This window comes from Parasteatoda tepidariorum, chromosome 11 (genome assembly GCF_982258835.1).
Source record: "Parasteatoda tepidariorum strain Cologne lab strain chromosome 11, Ptep-v5.0, whole genome shotgun sequence".
Taxonomy (NCBI): domain Eukaryota; kingdom Metazoa; phylum Arthropoda; class Arachnida; order Araneae; family Theridiidae; genus Parasteatoda; species Parasteatoda tepidariorum.
In genome coordinates, this window is record NC_141765.1 from 74852360 (window position 1) to 74874445 (window position 22086).

Consider the following 22086-nt stretch of genomic DNA (forward strand, 5'->3'; position numbering starts at 1 on the left):
TGCTTAGAGGAAAATAGATTGTTTTACGTATCGATTTCATTCTAGAAATGTAAGTTTTCCCAACGAAAAACTAAAATTATAAAAACTCTTAAAATCAATTCTAACAAAAAAGGGCAACAATCCCTCTCATTTTTTTATTTCTTTTTCTTTTTTTTGTTGATCCTGATTTAAAATGTTCTAAATTAAAATCAGAAAATGAGTTTTATCACGCGTGATTTGCCTACAAAAAATCCGAAATATTTTTTTTATTATTTAATTATAACGTGTTTACCAAACATTAATAAAGATAGACACGACAGTATCTCTGATTTTACTTGAATTCTACTCACCGATAAAAAAATTTACGAAAAGTTTTTTTTTGCATAATTCTTATTAAAAAATTTTTTCATATATATTTTTTTATACCACATTAAGCTATAAATTGAAAGTATCTGAATTTTATCTATATTTCTCGAAAAAGGAAAAAAGAAAATCGTAATTACTGTTAAATAGATAACCTAAACAACATTGAAGAATTGTATTTTTATTTTTAGAGATTTTATTCTATAATATAGACGACTAATTAAACATTTTAGAATTTAAATTTAGTCTAGGACTTTTTTATTTATTTTTTAGAATATTTAAATTTTACCTTATAATTTGTTCTAGGATATTTCCCAAAAAATTGGAACAAAATGTTAAATTGTATTCATATTTATATTACATGCTGTAAAATATACTTTTCTATTTAAGAAAAATTAATTAGAAATCATTGAATTTTAGGACACCAGGTTATCAATAAAATTTATGAGAAAACTATCAGCCTTGCGCGCATATTTTTTGGACAATCCTTGTAGTTCATGAGTATAGATATGGCAATTTTGTTACAGAAAATGTTTAAATGCTTTAAAACTATTTTAAATATAGAAAAATATGTTTAAATTAATTTAATCTTTATTTTTCTTAAAATAATGGTTTCGTACGTTGCATTTTAGACAAACACTAAATTGCTTTCCCGAAAAATATAACTCTGTAATATAACTTGCTGCCATTTGTTAAGAATAGTATCAAGTAGAAATCATATTTAAACTAATTTGTAAATATCCAGACGTTATTATTTTTTTTTTCTTTCATGTTACTCAATTAATATCACGAATGTTCAAAATTGGCCTATTTGGTTAGAGAGAGATATTTTTAGGTATTATGTGGAAAACTTTTGCAATAATTCATTACTTTCGCTAGACACAATTATAAATTAATACTGAAGCTTTTACTGCAAATTACATTTAAAATAAATTTTTGTCTGTGCTTCAAGCGTTATGCTTTAATAACTCCCTAAATACTGCCAAATAATAAGAGAAATTTTTCTTCACTTCAAATTATTCAAATATGCATAACAGTTTTAATATTCTTATTTTTCCATATGCGAGACATTTTTTTAAAAAAGAAGAGTAGTTAGTACCACCGTCATATATATATCGAATTCAAATTGAGATAAAATCACAATTTTTAGAAACATTTTTTTAAGAAATTATATTTTCATTAAAAATATTATAATTTTGAAATAATTTTAATAAAATAAGAAGTAGTATTAAAAACATTTCCAGATAGTGTTTCCTTTTAATGATTCCAAAAACTACTCTGCCGCAGATATTAGTAATAATCATAATACTCATAACTATTTCTAAAATCGGATGACTTGCATTTGAATCATCTTCATGAGAAATCCAGTCATTATTGCTTGTCAATAATAATTGTAATTAAAATTAAAATAATAGCTGCTTTTTAGATAATTATGATTACTTGGAATCATGAGCATTGATCAATTACTGATTATTTACTCTGGAAGTAAGCCAGAAATAAAAAAAATAATTACCATTTTATCCTTGCATCATGTGACATCAGTTTTCTTTATTTTCCATATAATTTTACTTCATAGTTTAATATATAATCTGATTAGTTCAGTTCGTTTAATAACTTTCTTCATTTTAATTGTATAACTAGACAAAATGAGTTTCTTTGTCATTGATTGTAAATGAAACACTTTTGAAGTTGCTTTTGTGAGGATTCCACCCTTATTGATCTCTAATCCTGTTAGGGGAATTATCTAAATCAGTTCAAAAGTTATTCAATAGTTATCTACTTTTTCTCGTTCGTGTTATAGAAAAAAAAACTTATTTTTATGGGAAATGATTTGAAGTGAAATTTTTATTAAATTAAAAATGAGCTGTTTTAAAACAACACTTCTTTGATAGAAGAAATTTTACGTATCGGTAATTTTTGTTTTGTGTTGCAGGATGTATTTTAGAATGAAATAAACTCATCCTCATCAAGTTGCGGCTCTATTTTTATGGGAATCTGAACACGGAATAATTGAGTAAGTTATTTTTTATATACTTAAAAAAAACAGTTTTATTTGGGGGAAAAATAAGGATAGATATTGAAAAAAATTCAAATAAATAATATTTAGTAGAAAAATCAGTTTATCAAAACGTTATTTTGTTTTAAAAATAAGTCTATTTCATGAGTTAGTTTGCCTATTAGACGATATGAACAAATTTATGAGCTTGATTTACATTTCATTTAAGGAACATGTTAATTTTTTATACACATATATATAAAAACACTTTTTTTTAAAATAAAAGTTAAATTTTTTCGTTTTTTATTTTTATAATATTTATTTTGCAAATACTTGGAACTTTAGTTTGTGCCATGAAAGAGTAATTCAGAAATTTTGCATTGAGCAACGTTATTTGAACGCATCACTAAACTAAGATTTTGTCGCAAATGCCCCTTTACTGATACATCCCTTCAAATTATTATGAGAGATTTTGATTATTACCGACAAATGCGATTTTTAGGAAATATTCTGAAGTATTTTCGTACATTGTCGTTCAAAAGAGATCATCCAGGGACGCAATAATGCGGCCTTTCAGTGAAGAAAAAAAGCAATATCATTCTACACCTTTCATAACTATTTCTTAGGCAACAAAACATGCTCTGTTGACCTGCAGGCGCAAAACTTTATATCAAATGATTGGATTTTTTTACGCACTAGGACTCAATATATAGTTCAAGGGTAATATATATCAAGACTTAATATACAGTTTCAGCTTATATATGCTGATTAATTGGAAGACATAATATTATAAGTTAAGAAATCAAATACGAAAATGAATTTTTTTAGAAGAAATTTTTGTTTGACGGATTCTTGACCCTCAAAATAAATATGGGCCACAATTCTTTATTTTTTGTATTTCATCAACTCTCCAGAACTAATAAAGAGAATCAAAAATATTCGCGTACAGATCTAAAACATGTTTATCTAAAAATAATGCTAAGTTAAAAATTATTTCTTTATTACTTTATTTAATGATGGTCGAAAAAATTGTAAGATATACCAATTAGATTTAATAAATTTAAATGACGAAATTCGAAGGAAATTGGTTGAATAGTTCTTGTGAAATAATAATTTAAAAATACAACTTCTTTGTGATGGTGTAATTTTAAAAAGTGAAACTTTTCGTTCTCTCTCGACAAAATTGAACAGGATTTAATAATAATGTATTCAAGTTTAAGCAAGTGAAACATGTTAAGGCATAACAATTTTTAAATTGTTTCTAGCATTTACAATCGTTTACACGAGGATTAAAAAAATTTTTTTTTTGAATATAGTTTTAGAACTAGTTAAGGTACACGAAAAATCATTAAACTCCCTCCTGCAATATTTTAAGTTTTAATGCATTAATACAGTCATTAATATCCTTATAAAATAATTTTATCCCCTAAAGGATACCTCAATTAAATATATTTCGAATTATATATACCTTATCTTTACGGTTCCAATTATAGCTTTAAAATGTTATTACTAGATAACTCTACAACTAATCGAATGAAGAATTTTGTGATAGTAGGTATTTAGATCCAAGACTGCATTAAATAAATCACAAACAATTTTAAAACATTTTAAAAATAAAAAAAACTAGGTATTTTAGAGTTATTTAGTTTTAGCACCCCCCCCCCCATCATATGCATTTAGCACAATACCCATCTTATGCATCTAGATTTTTTTTAAAAATTCATATCGATTAATTACAAATTTGTGTAACCCTTTCCTTTCTAAAAAGATTATTATGTTCTTAGGGCGTAGTGCAACAAATAAGAAATTTCATATCGGTCAGAAATCACTTGTATGGAATTTTTGAAAAGCTAATAATTTTAACTATCTGCTTTGCATAAATGCTTCCCCACTGTTTATAAAAGTACTTTTCAACTAGGTTAAAACTATTCTTTAAAATGCATAATTATTAAAGCAATTTCTATCCCAAGCAGGTGATTCAAATATAAGTGCACGCGTCCTCGATTAAAATTAAAATTACACTTTGTCGAACCTATATCATTTTAATTTGATTCCTTTCGTAAACAATAGTCGCGACATTAAAAACGGAATTCAATCAAATATTTATTGATTCGGAATAATTTGTTCGAGGAAATGTTCAACAAATTTGATTCAGAGAAAAAGCATGTGCTGGAGATAAATATTTGCGTCATATTTTTATTGAAAATTTCAAATCGCAACTTAGCGTGATTTGTACTTAAGTAAATTCTTTTAGCGACACGAAACTTTTCTTTGTGAATGATAAGTGGAATGAATAACAAGTTAAATAATAGTAAATCATTCAAAAAACAATAACAACTTCGCACAACAAATCAAAGATATCAAGTCTTACAGAATTTTATTTATCATTTATTTAATTGATTATAAGAGCATGATTTATTGAACAATATTATGATTCCATTTTTCTTTGAATAATAAATGAGTTATTGAATTTTCGTAAGTCATGTTGCCTTCACATAAATCATCTATCAACTGACTGGAAAATTACATTTTTGATTAAAAAGATTCAGTCTAGCCATCTGTTGGGAAAAATACTAATTTCAAACAATACATTAAAAATAACTGGGCAAATAATTGTATTTATAGGCTAAAACGAAAAAAAAAACTATTTGTATTGTTATTGAAGAAATATTCATGATTATTCTTTTAATTATAAGAGTTCTAATTAAAATATATGATTGCGCATTTATTTTCCTTTTATGAAAAGCATTTTATTTAAATTTAAATATATTTTTGACTCTTTGATAGGGAGAATACTACATTTAAAACTACATCCAGAAATTTTTTTTTCAAAAAATTAGTGACTAATTTGTTTTGAATGGTGGAATTTCTTGTATATGAATATTTAAATGGAAATCCTTGAGTTTAGTCTGTGAGGTTTCTCTGCTTCTGCTAATTTACGAATGAAAGCCTTCTCTATCAATTGTGATTTTCTGAATAATTCGTGGGTCTATCCATCAGGCTCTCGATCGGGGAAACTGCCATTATTATTAAAAATTAGAATATTTATATGTATGAAATCTACCTATGTATGAAATCTATATGCATCATATATGCACTTAAATATTTTTCCAATATTCTACAAAATGAATTATTCATAAATTTGACTTCAAGTGCTAATAAAATACCATGTGGAATTATTTTTTGTGGTCCGTGGAGACCGAGATTCAGATAGAAATTAAAAGCTTAAATATTTTTCCAATATTCTACAAAATGAATTATTCATGAATTTGACTTCAAGTGCCAATAAAATACCTGGTGGAATTATTTTTTGTGGTCCGTGGAGACCGAGGTTCAGATAGAAATTAAAAGCTTAAATATTTTTCCAATATTCTTCAAAATGAATTATTCATGAATTTGACTTCAAGTGCCAATAAAATACCTGGTGGAATTATTTTTTGTGGTCCGTGGAGACCGAGATTCAGATAGAAATTAAAAGCTTAAATATTTTTCCAATATTCTACAAAATGAATTATTCATGAATTTGACTTCAAGTGCCAATAAAATACCTGGTGGAATTATTTTTCGTAGTCTGTGGAGACAGAGATTCAGTTAGAAAGTAAAAGTTTAATGACTAGACAAATATATACAAGTTTAAAAAGAACGCCATCTGGCGGAATTATAAAGAAAAAGACTTCGTAGCAACCCGTCCCTGAGAATGACAACATTTTTAATTAAAATTTAAACGTTTTAATGTGTCTTGATTCTTTAATTGAGACTATGTAAACTTGATATTCAGCTAATTAATTAATATTCTAATTAGCATCTTAAGGTAGTTTTATATAAATTAACTAAAGAAATGTCTCATTGTGTACCACCTTTTAAAGAAGGTCATGAAATTTTTGCTCGTAACTTGTAAATAAATAATAATGTGAGTAATTTTATGTTAAAAATACATTAAATACTTTCAAGAATAATTTTATAACGTTAAGCTAGAAAATGAATAAAAGATTTGTTAAGGCATCATTTCATTTCAAAATGAATAGGTTTCAAAATAATTAATGAACTTTTTAATTTAAATGTATTGTGCAACGTTGAAAAATTAACACTTGTACATCAATTGAATTGCGTCATCGCATAAAAATCAAAAATTTCGTCAGACGTACCGTAATCAGATAGGACGAGTTGAATTATAGATAGTTGAAGATATTTGAAACATTCAAATATGCAGATTTATAATCTGAAATTCTCTTTTATTTCCAGAGAAAGGAATTGATTTCTCAGAAAGTAATTTTTTGTTTTATCTTTATTTCTTTTTAAGTGCTTTGTATCAAGTGAGGAAAGACATTTTTAACTTGGGACAACATTTGTTTTTTTAGCTTTGTTTGATTTCATTTAGTGTTTCTTTCTCTTCTTCTTTTCTTTGCTAATTTTTAATTATTTAATGATATATGTGATGTATGACATACAGCAATGTTATGTTTGCGATGCTGAAGTTAAAAAAAAATATTTTGTCGAATCACAGATACCCTTCTTACCATATACATTTTTATTTTTGATGAATCACTTCTTCCAGCCATAAACGCAAAAGCAGTGTAAAGGAAATTTACATAGAAATTAAGAAACATTTGATAAAATACAGATTTTCTTTTACATATATATTTTGTTTACATAGAAAATTTAAAAAGAAATCTTTTCAAATTGAAAGTGCACATTAAAACAACATTTCCAAGTAAAAACATTTTATTAATCACTTCAGCCTTTAAATAAATCATTAAATAAAAAAAGTTGTTTCAAACAATACTCAATAAAATATTGCACATATAATAATGATTGGCACATACTAATGATTGCAATTGCAGTAAAAGTCTCTATACTGATTTATATGTTTTCCTTTTACCTATTAAATTCCTAACTATCCACTTACAGGATGTTCCCTCCGGAGTTGGGAAGGTTTATTCGAAACATGTTACAAATACATCAACAAAATTTACTTCATCTGATAAAGAAACATTCAAATCTCTATTTCACTATTGTTTAATGAGTGAACCTTTGGGGAAGACATCTAGACTGAAGGCAGTGCCACACTCGTTGCCACGATCATTGGTATTGGTTGTATTTTCTCGTCGATATTCTACAACTACAACTTAATGCTAATACGAGACAGATGTATCCTAAATAACTTGCTTCTCGATCTGTCTTTAGATTAGAAGTCATTCCCAAAGGTTCACGCATTCAGCATTTGAGAAATGTTTCTTATCAGGTTAAGTAAAATTTGTTGATGGATTGGTAAAATTTTGTTTGTTTAAAGAATTCGAAACCTCGAAGACGCACAGCCTGAATACTATAACGACTGTGGTGAGTCTTTAGTCACGTACAATTAAAATTAAAACTACATAATACTGTACAAGACAATTTAAAAGTGTTTATTATGTTGCGAATCGCCTATGACACGTAATTATAAAGAAGACAGTGATGACATTAGAAGGATTGTTATGAATCTGGATTCACATATAATTAAAAGGAAAACTATTTAAGAATATTCTTCATACTACAGAAAATGATAAAAAAAATTAAATTAGGTATTAAAATTTAAGATATATATTAATGTGATATTCAATATATTTATATTGAAGACATTGAAACTACGTATTGTAGAATAGTGATTTTTAGATACGCATAGAAGAAGTCTGACTCATTACTATGAAAACTGGATTTCTTGGAAAAGTATCGTGAATTTTTATTATAATCTTTCGAAAAAGTGACATTGGTATTCAGACAAAATTTGTATATTTATTTATAGGGAATAAAAAATGAAAATTACACAAAAATTCAAGCTTCATTTTTTTCTCTGCATAACAATTATTTTCTAAATATTCAAATTTTGACTCAAATAAGCATCTTTTTTTTTTGTCTATATGCACAAATTCCCATTCAATTATCAAAAATAATTTTAATTATAAGGTCAGTTATGGAGAATATTTTTGTTAATTGCTGTTCTTCAGAAATTTTTTTTTAATCATATATAGATCGAAAAAAAAACTTTAATACGAACTGATATACAGAGTGTTTTATAATGATCAACTTTTATATATTGTATCCTTTTCAAAAAAGAATACATACTAAGGGTCACTCATTAATATAGAAACAAACAGAGAAACTGTCTGTTAAAACGTGTTTTTCATAACAGGTTTCCGACTTCTCTGTTTCAATCAAACAAGCTTATATAATTTTTAAGTCACTTCCTTAAAAAAATGAATATTTATACTTCGATAGTGGTTAATGTTTTTGTTCGTTTAAATATAAACTTCTGACTCGTTTTGCGATTTAACTTCATTTTTCAAGAATTCAAAAATTTATATTAAGAATGATATTTGGGATACACCATGCATAAATTTCTCCAGTGTCTGTTTACATAGGGATAACACGTTTATGAGTCTGAACTATTTTGCACATTAGGTATAATTTTAGGTAGAGAGAGCAGAACAAAAAAGTGAATACCCTGATCGGATTTCCATGTAGTTCAAATCAGTGTAGACGTTATTTTAAGTTGCAAAATAAGACATACTTTTTATGACTCTTGGGCCACATTGAATGGAGAGTACTCGCTTTATTTCTTTTTCAGCAAAAATTTTGAACGAAACTAAGTTTCAAAGGTTTAATAGTTTTCAAATTTTGAAATATAAGAATTTTTGAAATTGATTGATTTAGAAACTATTTGATTATTGATTTAGTTCAAGCTTTGTTAGTTAAAAATGAATATTTTAAAATGGCGTTTAAGAATTTAATTACCTTAGGAAGCGTAAAATTTTCTACTATTCTTAAATAATTTAACTTAATAAACTGAATAATTATTAAAAATTAATTTTTGCATGGAATTATCTTTGGATAAACGAATTTTATCAGTATGTGTAAAAGGTTTTTCGATTTGCATTATAAATTCTAGAAGTATTGTAAAACAAATCAAGAAAATAACATTTTTCGACTACTCTAAACAAATCGGACTCCATTTTTTAGATTGTGGTTCAATTTTTTGATCAATCCCTTAAAAAGAAGTTCTTTTTTTGTCCAATTTCGTAATATCATTTGAACTAATGAATTAGAATATTTAAGAGGACATTGAGTACATGAAAATCCCAAAGAGGTTTGGCACGAGGAATTTGCACGTCATATTTAAAGCAGAGCCATAAATTGTGCATAACTTGACAAATATTTATATATATATTGTCGCAAGATACCTCTTCAAGTTCTTTATCATTTCGCTGCAAAATTAACATCAATTGTACAACTTCTCTTTACATTGAAATCAATTCTTATAGAATTATCTGCGACAAAAATAAACGAAATAACAAATGCAAAATATAGCAAAAAACAATGGAAAGATCAACCGTGATAATTTATCAATAGTTTGATGAGATAGTTTGGTAACTTCAGTTGTGCTGTGTGCTTTATCACTTTCCTGGTCTCTAGGAGCTTTTGAAGACGGAAACAAGTTCTAAAAATAAAATGCATTTTATAAGTACAAATGGCACTAATAGAAATGTTTATGTTTAAAAATTTGTCAACAAGAAATGTTTATTTAATACAGTTTTTAAAGCTGATTGTCCGTGACCATACATGGCAGTACTTTTCCTTTCGTTACTTGTAACGAAATTGAAAGTAAAAAGTACGTACTTTTACTTGTAATTCGTTACTTTCAAAATTTAGTACTTTTACTAGTTTTTCGCTTTTTTTAGGGGGAGGGGGAAGTACAGGTATTTGTAACGAAAATGTCCAAAGAAACCGTTACTTTTTTTCCGAAATTTTTAAATAATTATATTTATTATTTACCCTTTTCACGGCGTTTACCCTTCTAAAAGTCTTTTTTTTCTTTTCTTATATCTGACGATAATGGGGTGCAAAGAGGTTGAATGTCACATGACAGCCTGCAAGTTCCTAGAAACTAACAACCACCCCGCCTGCTTGATCAATTTTGTTTCTATCGGAAAAAGTTCAGATAGGACCTTCTGTTCTTGGTTTTAAAAAAAAAAAAGTTTCTATTTCAGGAAAGTTTTAGCGGAAACATCTAAAAAATCATCCCCCGGAGTGGTGTTACATGTCCTTTTTCTGACGGGAGGAAAATACTGCAAAATTAAATGTTACTCACTTTTATCTTTATTACTGCAGAAAAAATGTTGACGGATTCCTTTTTTTGGCTTCTGGGGGTCTACACAGGAGGCTTGGTCCAAATTTTAGACGTAAATTTCATCCCGTAGAAACTTTCTGGGGGTTCTTTTTCTTAAAAATTGTTAATCAGAAACCACAGAAAAGCAGAAGCTTAAAATGGGAGGACTAGATTTTTTGGTCATCTTACCATAAGTTTTGCTTGTGATCATCATTAAAAATGCTTTCCCACCAGTCGCTTTTTTGTTAAGTTAAGAAAATATTTATTTACTTTTTTTAAACTGTAAAATGCAATAATTCATGGTTGTATTAATGATTTAACATTGTGTTGTCTATAAAAGCTGAATAGTTGAATTGTTTGAGTCTTTTATAACTAAAAAAGCTCTGTTAAAACTTACTTAGGGCAATCTACATAAATTTTTGAATTTAAGAATTGATTTTTGTTTTAGGGATGGAAAAGGTCAAAGTTATGGGCCAAGAGAAAATTTAAGATTTTCAGCTACTCCTAATTGTTAATTAGTTAAATTTAATTAAAATAACTATAATCTTTTAAATTATCGGGATCTTCTTTGCTTTTAGATTTAATACTGTACAAAATATTTACTTCAAAAATTTTAATAATTTTTCGAACTACAGAAAAAACACATTAGTCTGAATGTTTAAACAATTTATGATTGTCATTAACGATCTCCCGTCATAAAATGACAGTCGTTTAAACATTTTCCTACTATTTTGTCTAGATTGGATGAAGATCTTTGAAGCTTAGCACTGTCATATTTTTTGAAAATGAATAATTCGTTTAGGTTTATTAAAATTTTGAATAAGTTTTAGGGAGCTTAAATAGCGTTAATGGTTTTTCATTGGTGCAAAATATATTTTTTTAAAGAAAAAAGTACTGAATATGACGTGCAATAACATTGATCAGAAGAACATGTTGTCCCCTTTCTCTGGAAGATCCAATCCTTCAGAGTTCAGCGTTTACCTGTTTGGCGATGGTTTCTTTTTCTCTGTTTGTGGTCAACACCGCAAATAGATAAAAAAAAATTATTATATAACACATTTTTGAAACTAGGATCTTCCAGCACAATATTGCTGAGATTTGGGACTGTTTTCCTCCTTTAGGATATCCTCCTATAGCCAGCAAATATTCCCCTAAAAATACTGAATCCTTAACGTTGTTTTTCGAAGCTCTGTCGCCAAGGAAAATAAAACAGGCGTTGTTTAAGTGCCTTACACTTGAAGCAATGCTATAATTTTAAACAAAAAAATAATCTTGAAGTGAAGAATTATCTGGGCTTTAGAACAGACAAATAACTTAAATATTTTAAATTTTTTTTAAAAATCGACAATTTGACGATATTTTCCCACCTAGATGAAAATTATGAAAACCGCTATCCTATTCTCAGTTTCAGCAAATTTTTATGGATTGCCCTGGTAAGACAGCATCCGAGTAAGTTTTTAAATTTTAAAAAATTAGACCACAAACGCTTTTTATTTTCACAAAACTGTGGCTTTTCTCTATATCGACGTTTAGAGCCATTTTCAAAATAACCGTAGACAGCGCTGGCTTTAGATAAGCTAAACTTGACCCAACAGACATGAGTAACAGTTTCAAACACACAGTAGTTACAAAAATAGGATATTATTCGTAAAAAAGCATCATTTCATAATACGATGGAGACTTCAAAAAACAGCCTTTTGAACTTCAAAGTAGAAAAAGTAAGCGATGCTGAAGTTTTTTTGTGAACTACAAACAAATGACTTCGAACTGAAAGAAGCTGTTAAGTCATAAAGACTGTTAGAAATGATGATCAAACTCTTCAATTTGCTAGTAGCCCAGCTACAGAAATTTCTTTTTTACAACATTTTAATTGTGTTAAAATTTTTATCCTGTGTGCAAAAATGCATTTCTTTATAATTCATATTACTTTTATGTAATGAGTGTAGAGATTACAAATTTTATTCTTTTCATGTTAAGTGTTCTTCTATCCCTGGGAAAGTATTGTAAATAGATGTTTTTTATTCAATTTTGAGATGGTAATTAAAGATTTTCGGGAAGGGGCGTGTAACATAAAAAGCTTCTATCTATCCTTTTATGCTATTTCCTTATCTAAATTCCCCTTCTTAAATTATTATTCCACATTAAACGCTTTCGCGTTTATATATATATATTTTATATATATATATATATATATATATATATATATATATATATATATATATATATATATATATATATATATATAAGAACAAAAAGGATAAAAAGAAAAATAGAGAAAAACGATGAAAATTAAGAAAAATAATAAGTTTCTTTAACTGCGCATAAGCTGAAAGGATATAGAACTCATAAAATAAGTTAAAAAAATCTAGAGAAAGCATGAAAAATAATAAAGATGAATGAAAAGAAGAAAAATTATTAAAATAAAATAATTTTAAAAACATTTAAAAAAAAAAGGTTTTTCTTGGATTATCACTAATGATATACCGGTTTTAGAATTTATTAAACAAAATAGAATTATTCTATTGCGACTTCTCTTGATTTCCAGAATCCTTCCAATAGTATTCTCCTTTCTAAACTAAAAGATTTTCTTTTGAATTTTTAATATAATTTTAAAAATATCCTAAATTGCGATTTTGATTATTGGGAAATTTTAATTAATATATGTCTTTTTAATTATTATCTTTACAATGGAAAGCATATTTTTATTCAAATTGATGGAATACAACAAGAATCTGATTTTTCCTCTCTCTTAGTTAACTTATTTTTACACTATCATGATAAAAAAATTATTCTCTTAATACTAAATTTGTTTTAAAATTTTTGATGATTTGATTATTTTTAATTTTCAAGATAATGCGATTTTTTAAAAATAATATTTGCCCCAAGGAATTAACCTTGCTTCGTAATCATGATGATAATATTAATTTCATTTGTTTGGATTTAGGTAATAAAAAAGAAAATATTTGCATTGTTGATTTATTTATACGAGAAAAGAAATTATTTTAACTTTAATATAAACTAATTACTTGGAATTATAATGTTTCTAAAAACATTTAATTAAATACCATTTTTAATCAAGTGAATAGAATTAAAAGAATATGTAGTAATTTTCATTTATCCAAAAAAAAAAAAAATAGACAAACTCTTTCAAAATTAAAAAACAATGGATAGAAAACAATTTATACCCGACTAATCTAATTCAGTTCTAAATAAAAACATTTAGTTAATTGTATGTTATTATTATTGATAAATTTACTAAAAACTTCTTTGTTAACTAAATTCATATTTATACCATTTGCAAATCCAATTCGGGAAAATCCTTGGCTAAAAATCTGTGCAAACCGGAATCATTCTAGAATCATTAAAATTGTATAATTAAATATCAATCTTATTATTTATAAACTTTAAATTATTTAGTAAAATATTATTAGATTGCTCTCATCCATTTTCGAGCCAATCTAAAGTAACAAAAAAAATCAAATGCACTTCAGTCCTTTATGTGCCGTGAGTATTTTATGTGCCGTGAGAACGAGACATAAAATATTCCTCTATTTACTCTTCTATTTTCATATTTTGTAATCTGGCAAACTTATTACGAAAATATTTTAAATCATTCTTGAGAGATTCCAGAACGTGTAAGTTCATACTATATCGCTCTTCGCTTTATAGATAACATTTTATATTTCATTCTGTATTTTATTTTCTATTTTTTGCTTGATTTATTTTATTTCGTATATTTTTTACTTAATATGTTCTATTTTAGTTTCAATTTGGGTGCTCCTCTTACTATAGTATTGTTATATTTTGCTTTGGCGATATTAATACAATATTAGAAAGCGCCTGTTTTGCGGATATAATCGTGTGAGCTGATGCTATCTTTTAATTGCTTTGTATTCGGCATCATTTTGCATCCTTTTTTGTATCTGGCTTTTTTATATTTTCTTAAATAAAATGTTTTTAAATATTTTTAAAAATATTGTGCAAACAATTTTTTTACTATGACAACTCTCTAATTATGTCTTATTTTTAAACTATCCTTATTAAGTAGTCAATACATTTATAAAAATTATTTCTACACCATTTAGTTATACGTTTACTAAAGGTTTATGCCATAAAAAAACAATACGGATTTTGTCTGAAAAGCAGCACTGTTTTCTTTCATTTCGATAACCTCTATTCGTGGGCTAAGACTTCCCGGCAACTTAGAAACTATACGACCAATTCTTTTTGCATTTTGCCATATAAAATTACTTTCTTAGAAATGTTTTAAAAATTTGTTTACATCATAATTGCAAAATTTTTCTATTTTAAAATAAACAATTATTAAAAATTATTTCTTGCATTGTAATTATCTTTGATAAACTAATTGTATAATTAATTATATGCAAAAAAGTAAGTTCTCAAGATAAGGCAAAATACGCAACAAGTAAAATGCGTCCGATGTCCTGGTCAAATTGCGTGTATCCCTATATTTTGAGGGTCAGAAAAAAGTTTTAAAAAAGTACGTTTTTGTGTTTCGTAACTTAAAACATTGTTTGAACAAATTAATTAGCGATCACCCCTTTAAACAATTAAGAGTGAGTACATGAAGATTCAGTCAATTTTTTCCTTTGCGTATTTTGAAAATAAGGCTATTTCTGTTTCAACTGATCCCACTTGTTTAAGAATGCTGCTTTGAGATTACGCGTCTCCCCTCTCATACATTTTATATAGTGTTGATGTTCGTCGTCTTCAAATAAAAGGCCCTTCAGTGTACGTCAATCATTATGGAAGGTTTGGAAAAGCATATTGGATCACGATCTTGCACTCAAGTACTGAAGTTCTCTTGCTTAATGATGCTGTTGGTACTGGTTTCACTTATACGGATAACAGCACGCGCAAATTTTATTATCAGGAAGATTTCTTTCTCTTTTTTTTGAAAGATATTTGCCAGATAGTTTGGCGGGATTGAAGTTGCTTTAATTTTATTTTCATTTATATAGCAACCAACATTTGCACTTAGCGAGAAAAGTGAAACAACAATCGCATAATTGCATTGATAAAGGAAAACAAATATTTTCTTATCGTAAGCATCTTAAAAGCTACTTCAAATAATAGACCTTTCTTGAAAACTATTTGCATGTTCAAGTTGTTAAAAATCATTTAAAACTACGTTTATTAATTCCAGAATGTATAAGAACATTGTTATTACCATTTTTAATATAAAAACTTCTGAAGTTGTCAGCTATGCAGTTCCTTTGAAAACGAATTTTATAACCGAAAAAAGATTGCATTTTCATAGTTTTTTTTATATTCTTCTACCAATATTTTGATCAGCATTCTTCTACCACACTTTTATCTGATGAGAATAGAATAAGTCTCTCGTTTGATTGTCGAGGCCAAATGATCTGGCGTGATACTGCGTTTAGTTGAGTAGACATACAAGAAAGGATATCCTACATGTAGTGACATGGTATGGGTTGTCATTATAATTAATGACCGTACGCCACCCTCTATATTCTTCCAACTGGGGACTGGTCACCGTTACATTAATCATTTTCTGATTCCTCACTTGTTCCATGGATCTGTTACTGATAAATTTGTTTTTATAGACATCTCATCGAACAGTCAAGGAGTGTGCACAGAGCGAGGATATTCAACACCTAGTATAGCCAGCACGTTCTTCAAATCTGAATCCCATTGAAAAAGCGTGATACACTTTGGGTAGGAGTGTTGCTGATCGAGAATGTCCTGCAATAAACGAGAGCACCTCATCCGTGCACCGCCAAATAAATGGGACAAATTGCCCCAACAGATGCTGAATACTGTCGTGTAAAGCATGCCACGACGTTTTATCGCCCTCTATGACTCCCTATTGACATCTTACTCTATGATGCCTACAAATGGTATTTGCATTTTTTTTATTTTCGCGTTTTCAATACAAAATCGCTGTTTTATTCCTTGAACAGATTTCGAACCTTCTGGTTTCAGAGCACAGTAAATTACCATTTTTTTAACGTGTCAACATTCTGTCATTTTTTTTATTTCACTTGGCATTTTACCACCCTTAATTTTTTTTATGCGCTATGCAGCCATTTGTGGTTTATCCTTAGCAATTGTCCAGCAGTGCATTATCCGATGCAACACTATAACGTACTAGATGGAACCCTACATACACTGGTGTGCAAAAATTGAGGACGAAGTTGTTTTTCGACTGAACGCTTGAGCTGCAGTATTGAAAATCGATAAAAAATTATACCACAGGATCCTCAAAATGTAAGAATATGGAAAAGTAAACAACTTGCAAAAAAGAATTTAATCCACAGGAATAATAAGGAACTTTATTGAAATATAGGCTTAAAACACAATTGTATAAAGGATCAAAACGTCAATGCTACACGGGATTGGCAAGGATATTGTAGCCTTTAAAATGGGATATGGTCACCTCTGACTGCTATGCAGGATTGCCATCATCTGCCCATGCTGAGGACCAGGTTGTTAACAAGCTCTTCAGGAATTGCTGCACATTCCTGTTGTAATTCTAATCGCAGCTGCGGAATTGTTACTGGCTGTTGGGCACGTACTGCCATGAGCCCCCTAGAGTGTCCAGCGTGTGTTCAATCAGATTAAAATCTGGGGACATAGTCGGCCATTCCATGCATGCAATATATTCACTCTCAAACAGTTCTGTGACAGTTACTGTACGCTGAGGTGCAGCATCATCGTTCAGTAAAAAGAACTCAGAACCCCCAGCACTGCAAAAAGACGCACGTGACGAAGGAGAACCTTGATACAATAGTGGGCACCAGTGACTGAGCCACCTTGGATGATGTATAGATCAGTGCGGGTACCAAGCATGATACCACCTCATACAAGAACTCTGCCTCTTATAAATAGGTCTCTTTCGATGATGTTAGAGGGGATATTGCGTATTCCTTGCTCTCTCCATGCTGTATGCTTCCAGAATCACTGATAAGACTAAATCTGCTCTCATCCGTAAAGAGTACCATTGCACATCTGTTCAGTTGTGTTACCGGCACCACATTAAACGGCGTCTTCGTTGAACTAGTGTTAATGGACCACACCGTAGTGGCCATCGTGCAAATAGACCATCCTTGTTCAGTCTCCTGGCCACGGTAAAACATGATATTGGGCGTCCAGTACCTTGCTGTGTGTGCCCCTAGCGATTTCTCCTGCTGTCAGCCGTCTATTCCTTCTAGCCTATAGGATTATATACTGGTCGTCCGCTGCGTGGTTGTGCGAGGAAAACCTCTACTAAACCTCCGGACAGCTATTCCTGTTTTCTGAAATGTGTTCCAAGCTCGTGAAACGTGGGTTATCCCGAACAACGCAGCCACACTGTTCACATTTTGATCTTCTTCTAACTGTCCAATGATTCGACCTCGAGTAAACTCATCCAGATGTCGTCTTCTGTGTTATCTGTTGGCCATATCGCACCGTAACAACAAATCCACTTCGTTTAAACTGATGTATACCGTGCAATACCATTAGCATAAATACTGCGCTTCCACCACCAATTTGTTTTATTTCCTTACGACACGCCCGCCGGTACGTCAATGTGCATATAGGCAAATTTACTACTTTTCCTTGCCGTGATTGGTCTTCTCAATGCCTTTTCACTTCGTTGTAACAGCCTATTTTGTTGTTATGCTAGTTTTACCATTTCATCCTTATTTTTGCACATCAGTGAATTACGAGATTCTACACACTCAAAATTTGATAATTATAAGTGTGTCATTTGTGGTGAAGAATACAATACCACAACTAAAAAATATGGTTCCATGAAATCTGCAAGGTACATGCAATGGCTCCATGAAATATGCACAAACAATGAAAACTTTTCTCAAAACGCGTAGTAAAGGTTCTTGGAATGGTTTAATTAAATCTGTACATAAGATATTCTTTATTCTTTTATTATATTCTTTTTACTCTTTTTCCGAAGTAAAATTCATTCCTTACAGCTTTTTTCATGGTCAACTGCATGAAATGTAATATTTTAGCTTCACTTTTTTTTTACTGTGCAAGATGGCCATCTCACATCGACCTTAAGGCGAAAATAAAGTTGACCTTGTTTCAACTTTTATTAAGCAATACCAACTATAACTAAAATTTTAAATAAATGAAGATACAAAATTAATTTAAGTAAGTAAACAAAATTTTCTTGCGCTGTCAAGTTTTTGTTCAAAACTCCGTCAGCACAACTTTTCTTTTTATAATGTCTGTGTGTTACTACACATAATTTTTTATACGCTTTTTTTTCAAAGTAAAGGAATGAAAAGCATTTTTTGACTAATGAAAGTCTGTGTTTTTAACATTTATTGTTATTGTTTTTAACATTTAATATTAGAATTAAAAAAAACTCCTATCATAAAAGCAATAAAGTTGCTTCAAATAAAAGAAATAATAAAAGTGTATGTAAATTCACTTTCTTCAAAGTACTGTGATCTATTTGAATTTGATTCCTAAATTTTCTTTTCTTCAAAAATTCGTAAAAAAATAAAAATTTCTTGAAAAAAATCTAGTTTGTAAAATTTATAAAATACGATATATATTTTATATGTAATTTACAATGTATTTGATCCATTTCTACTTCCACGTCAAATGTTCAAAATGAGAGGGATAGAAGTAAACTGAAATCAAAATTTTTGGGTCATATTTTTTAGAAATAATATTTTTTTCAGAAAAACAATTTAAATTCCTTTATTAACCCTTTGCAGTCTACTCTCAGCCATTAAAGCTTTTTTACCGTTCTAGTCGTATGTATGCTCTCAGCCGCCATAGCAAAGATGTTAGCCATAGCTTAATGGCAAACTACATATATTGCGGCACTGTGAAGACTTAAAGAGTAAAGATTGTTTTGTATGTTCAAACAGAAAAATTAAAGGCGGAAGACGCCAAGCTAATTATTTTTGCGACACATGTTCTCAAAAAGCAGGACTTTATATTGCTTATAGTGCTTTGAAAGATACCACACGATGGAGAACTATAAAATATGATTTTTACATAAAATTAGAACATATTATTGTGTTACATAAATCCAAAGTTTAAAAAAGAATTAATAAATTTTGTTTTTTCTTCATAATCTTGCATATTATACTTTTCGCTCAACGAAAATTAATTCAGACCAGCATGACGCCAATTTAAAACTACGACAAAGGGTTGATGCCAAATTTGTTCATAAAGTTACAATAGTAGGTAGAACAAGAGTTGCTGTTTGTGCTGAGAGAGAAACTCCGTGAAGGATTCGACGAGAAAATTCTTTACATTCTTTGATATTTTAATAGAAGAAAATTGATTAAGCAAAAATATTAAAATAGGAGCTGCATTAATCCATACAAACTAAATAAAAACGCACTCGCGTCAGTCGTCATGGAGGCTTCGTAACCTACAGTGGAAGTATGGTTTCATAGTCTGGGTGTGTTTCACAGAATATAATTAAAGATATTTACCTTACGAAATGGCCATATCTCAGCTCCTTTGTTATTCATGACCGCAATTACAAAAGCATACTCAAGAAGAGAACAGAATACAAATCCAATACAAGAAAGCATCCAAATATTCAAAGCAACGACATACGATACAGAAGGCATTGCACTTTGATATTGTTGAGTTACAATTGTTAGTAGAGATGTAACTGATAAAGTAACTCTTGCAGGATAGGCTTCAGCAGGAATCCAAAATGTTACAAAAGACATACAAATAATGAGGACGCATGGGATGTACTTATTAATTAAGAAATATCCTAATCTTCTGGCTAAATGGATTCTTCCAGCAACAAAGGAAAATTCACCTAAAAAATGATTTATAAGTCAAAAACAAAAAACTTCCAACAATTTGTTTAAAATATGTCAAGAAAAGTTTTATGCTACAGTGAGTTAAAAATATTATCACTTTAAATAATCTACTGATCATTTATTCCGTATGAATCTGAAATCTTGGTGGATCGAAGAACATAACTTAAATATACTTTTTAATTAGTAAATTTAACACCCATTTGTTTTTAACCGTTGTGGAACAGCCGACCCAATTTTTAGTTTACGATTATCAATGTTAGACTGCGCCACCTTATAATTTTGAACCCAACCCTGCCGACAAGGAAACTTCTACATCAGGAATTGGGACAAACTAGCCTTCGTGGAGAATTTTTTTCCGCTGGAACTAACCTGCATTTGCGTTTCATGTAAAGGAAAACCACAAAAAACATCACACGGTATCCCGACAGCTTGGGGATTGTAACCCATAATCCGTGTATCACTGAGGATATTTCTTCCGGATACGAGCAGAATTTGTATCGATTACTGTGATTCGAACCTGGGTCACCTCATTGGGAAGCTCTATCCTCTAAACCAGCTTTTCTCAACCTTTCAGTATTCGCGGCCCAGGTTTCAATCATACTTTTCACAGCGCCCCCCGCGCTTACAATAAAATGTATGCAACAATAATGTATATTGAATATTTTAAATTCTGTTTTTAAAATATTTTTAACTAACTGCCAAAACAAAAGTAAAAGCGTGCCAGCGTTTGGAGGAAATCACATCTTGCATTTTGCCAAAGGGGACGTTGAGCAGATGAAGTCAATGAAAGAGAGGAAAATTTAAATATTATATTTGAAATGAGAGCCAAACAGGGAGGTAACGTTAAAATAATATGAAAATAGAAAAATTCTTCAGTGAAAGTTAACCTAGACGGGGTGAGCTATATTTAGAAGCAGTGAATCCATTTTTTTGAATAATAAAAGAAATAAATCAGAAGCATGACTAAGCAATAAAAAAGTAATATTTGTGGAAAGGAATCCACACCACCGATGGCGTCTGGAACATACGCAGAGCAAATTTTTTCTCATAGGAAGACGGAAAATGTTCGATAACGCAAATTTAAATTCCAGTCAATCTCCTTCGAGTTGATCCTTCTATCGTTATCGAATCTATCATAAATGTGTATGTTATACATATTTTCTTGTTAATTGTAATTCACTGTATTAAATATTCAAGGCAGCAGATTTATGCAGACCCGTGGATAAATTTTTAAACGGAAGTAAAACAGCATTAGACGATAGTCAAGCAGCAACAAGCGTGGTTCCAAAAATAAAATCACGAAAATATTCTCAAGAATACTTAAATTTGGAGTTTACCAGTACTGAAGTAAATGAAGAAGAAAGGTTCCTGTGCATCATTTGCTCGAAAATGTTGGTCGCAGACAGCATGAAGTCTAATAAACTTAAACGACATTTGAAAAAGCTTCATAGTAAGTACGTCAAAAAACCGAAAGAATTCTTAAAATTAAAATTAAAATCATATAAAAAGCAAAAATCATTTTTTTACAGAAACCTTGTCTGTGAATAATAAAAAAAACTTTAATTGCATCTTACAAAGTTTCATGTAAATTAGCCAGATGTAAAAAACCTCACATTATTGGTGAAGAACTTATTTTCCCAGCAGCAATTCAGATAATAGAAACTATGTTTGGATGTAATTTTTAAAATAATTGCAGTTCATACATCTCTCAAATGATACTGTTGCTCGTCGAATTGGTGATATAGCTGAAAATGTACAGTGTCAGCTTTTCTCTAAGTTGCGTGACAAATTATTTTCAATACCGCTCAATA

General features: G+C 29.2%; 2 protein-coding genes across 3 annotated transcripts in view; both read right to left on the reverse strand.

Moving 5' to 3' along the window:
• Positions 1-2041, reverse strand: part of LOC107436392 (uncharacterized) — a 42464-nt gene extending 40423 nt beyond the window's left edge. The window contains exon 1 of one of the 2 annotated variants that reach the window (XM_043048390.3): positions 1856-2041. The gene's annotated coding sequence lies outside the window, so the exon portion shown is untranslated. The remainder of the gene's footprint in view (positions 1-1855) is intronic. The other variant, XM_043048388.3, reaches the window with a different exon arrangement.
• A 5991-nt stretch (positions 2042-8032) lies between these two features.
• Positions 8033-22086, reverse strand: part of LOC107436394 (glycine receptor subunit alpha-1) — a 96147-nt gene continuing 82093 nt past the window's right edge. The window contains exons 7-8 of the mRNA XM_087155451.1: positions 19931-20271; positions 8033-9812 (exon numbers count right to left, since the gene is read on the reverse strand). Coding sequence (XP_087011577.1) covers positions 9639-9812; positions 19931-20271 — 515 coding nt within the window. The 3' untranslated portion in view covers positions 8033-9638. The remainder of the gene's footprint in view (positions 9813-19930; positions 20272-22086) is intronic.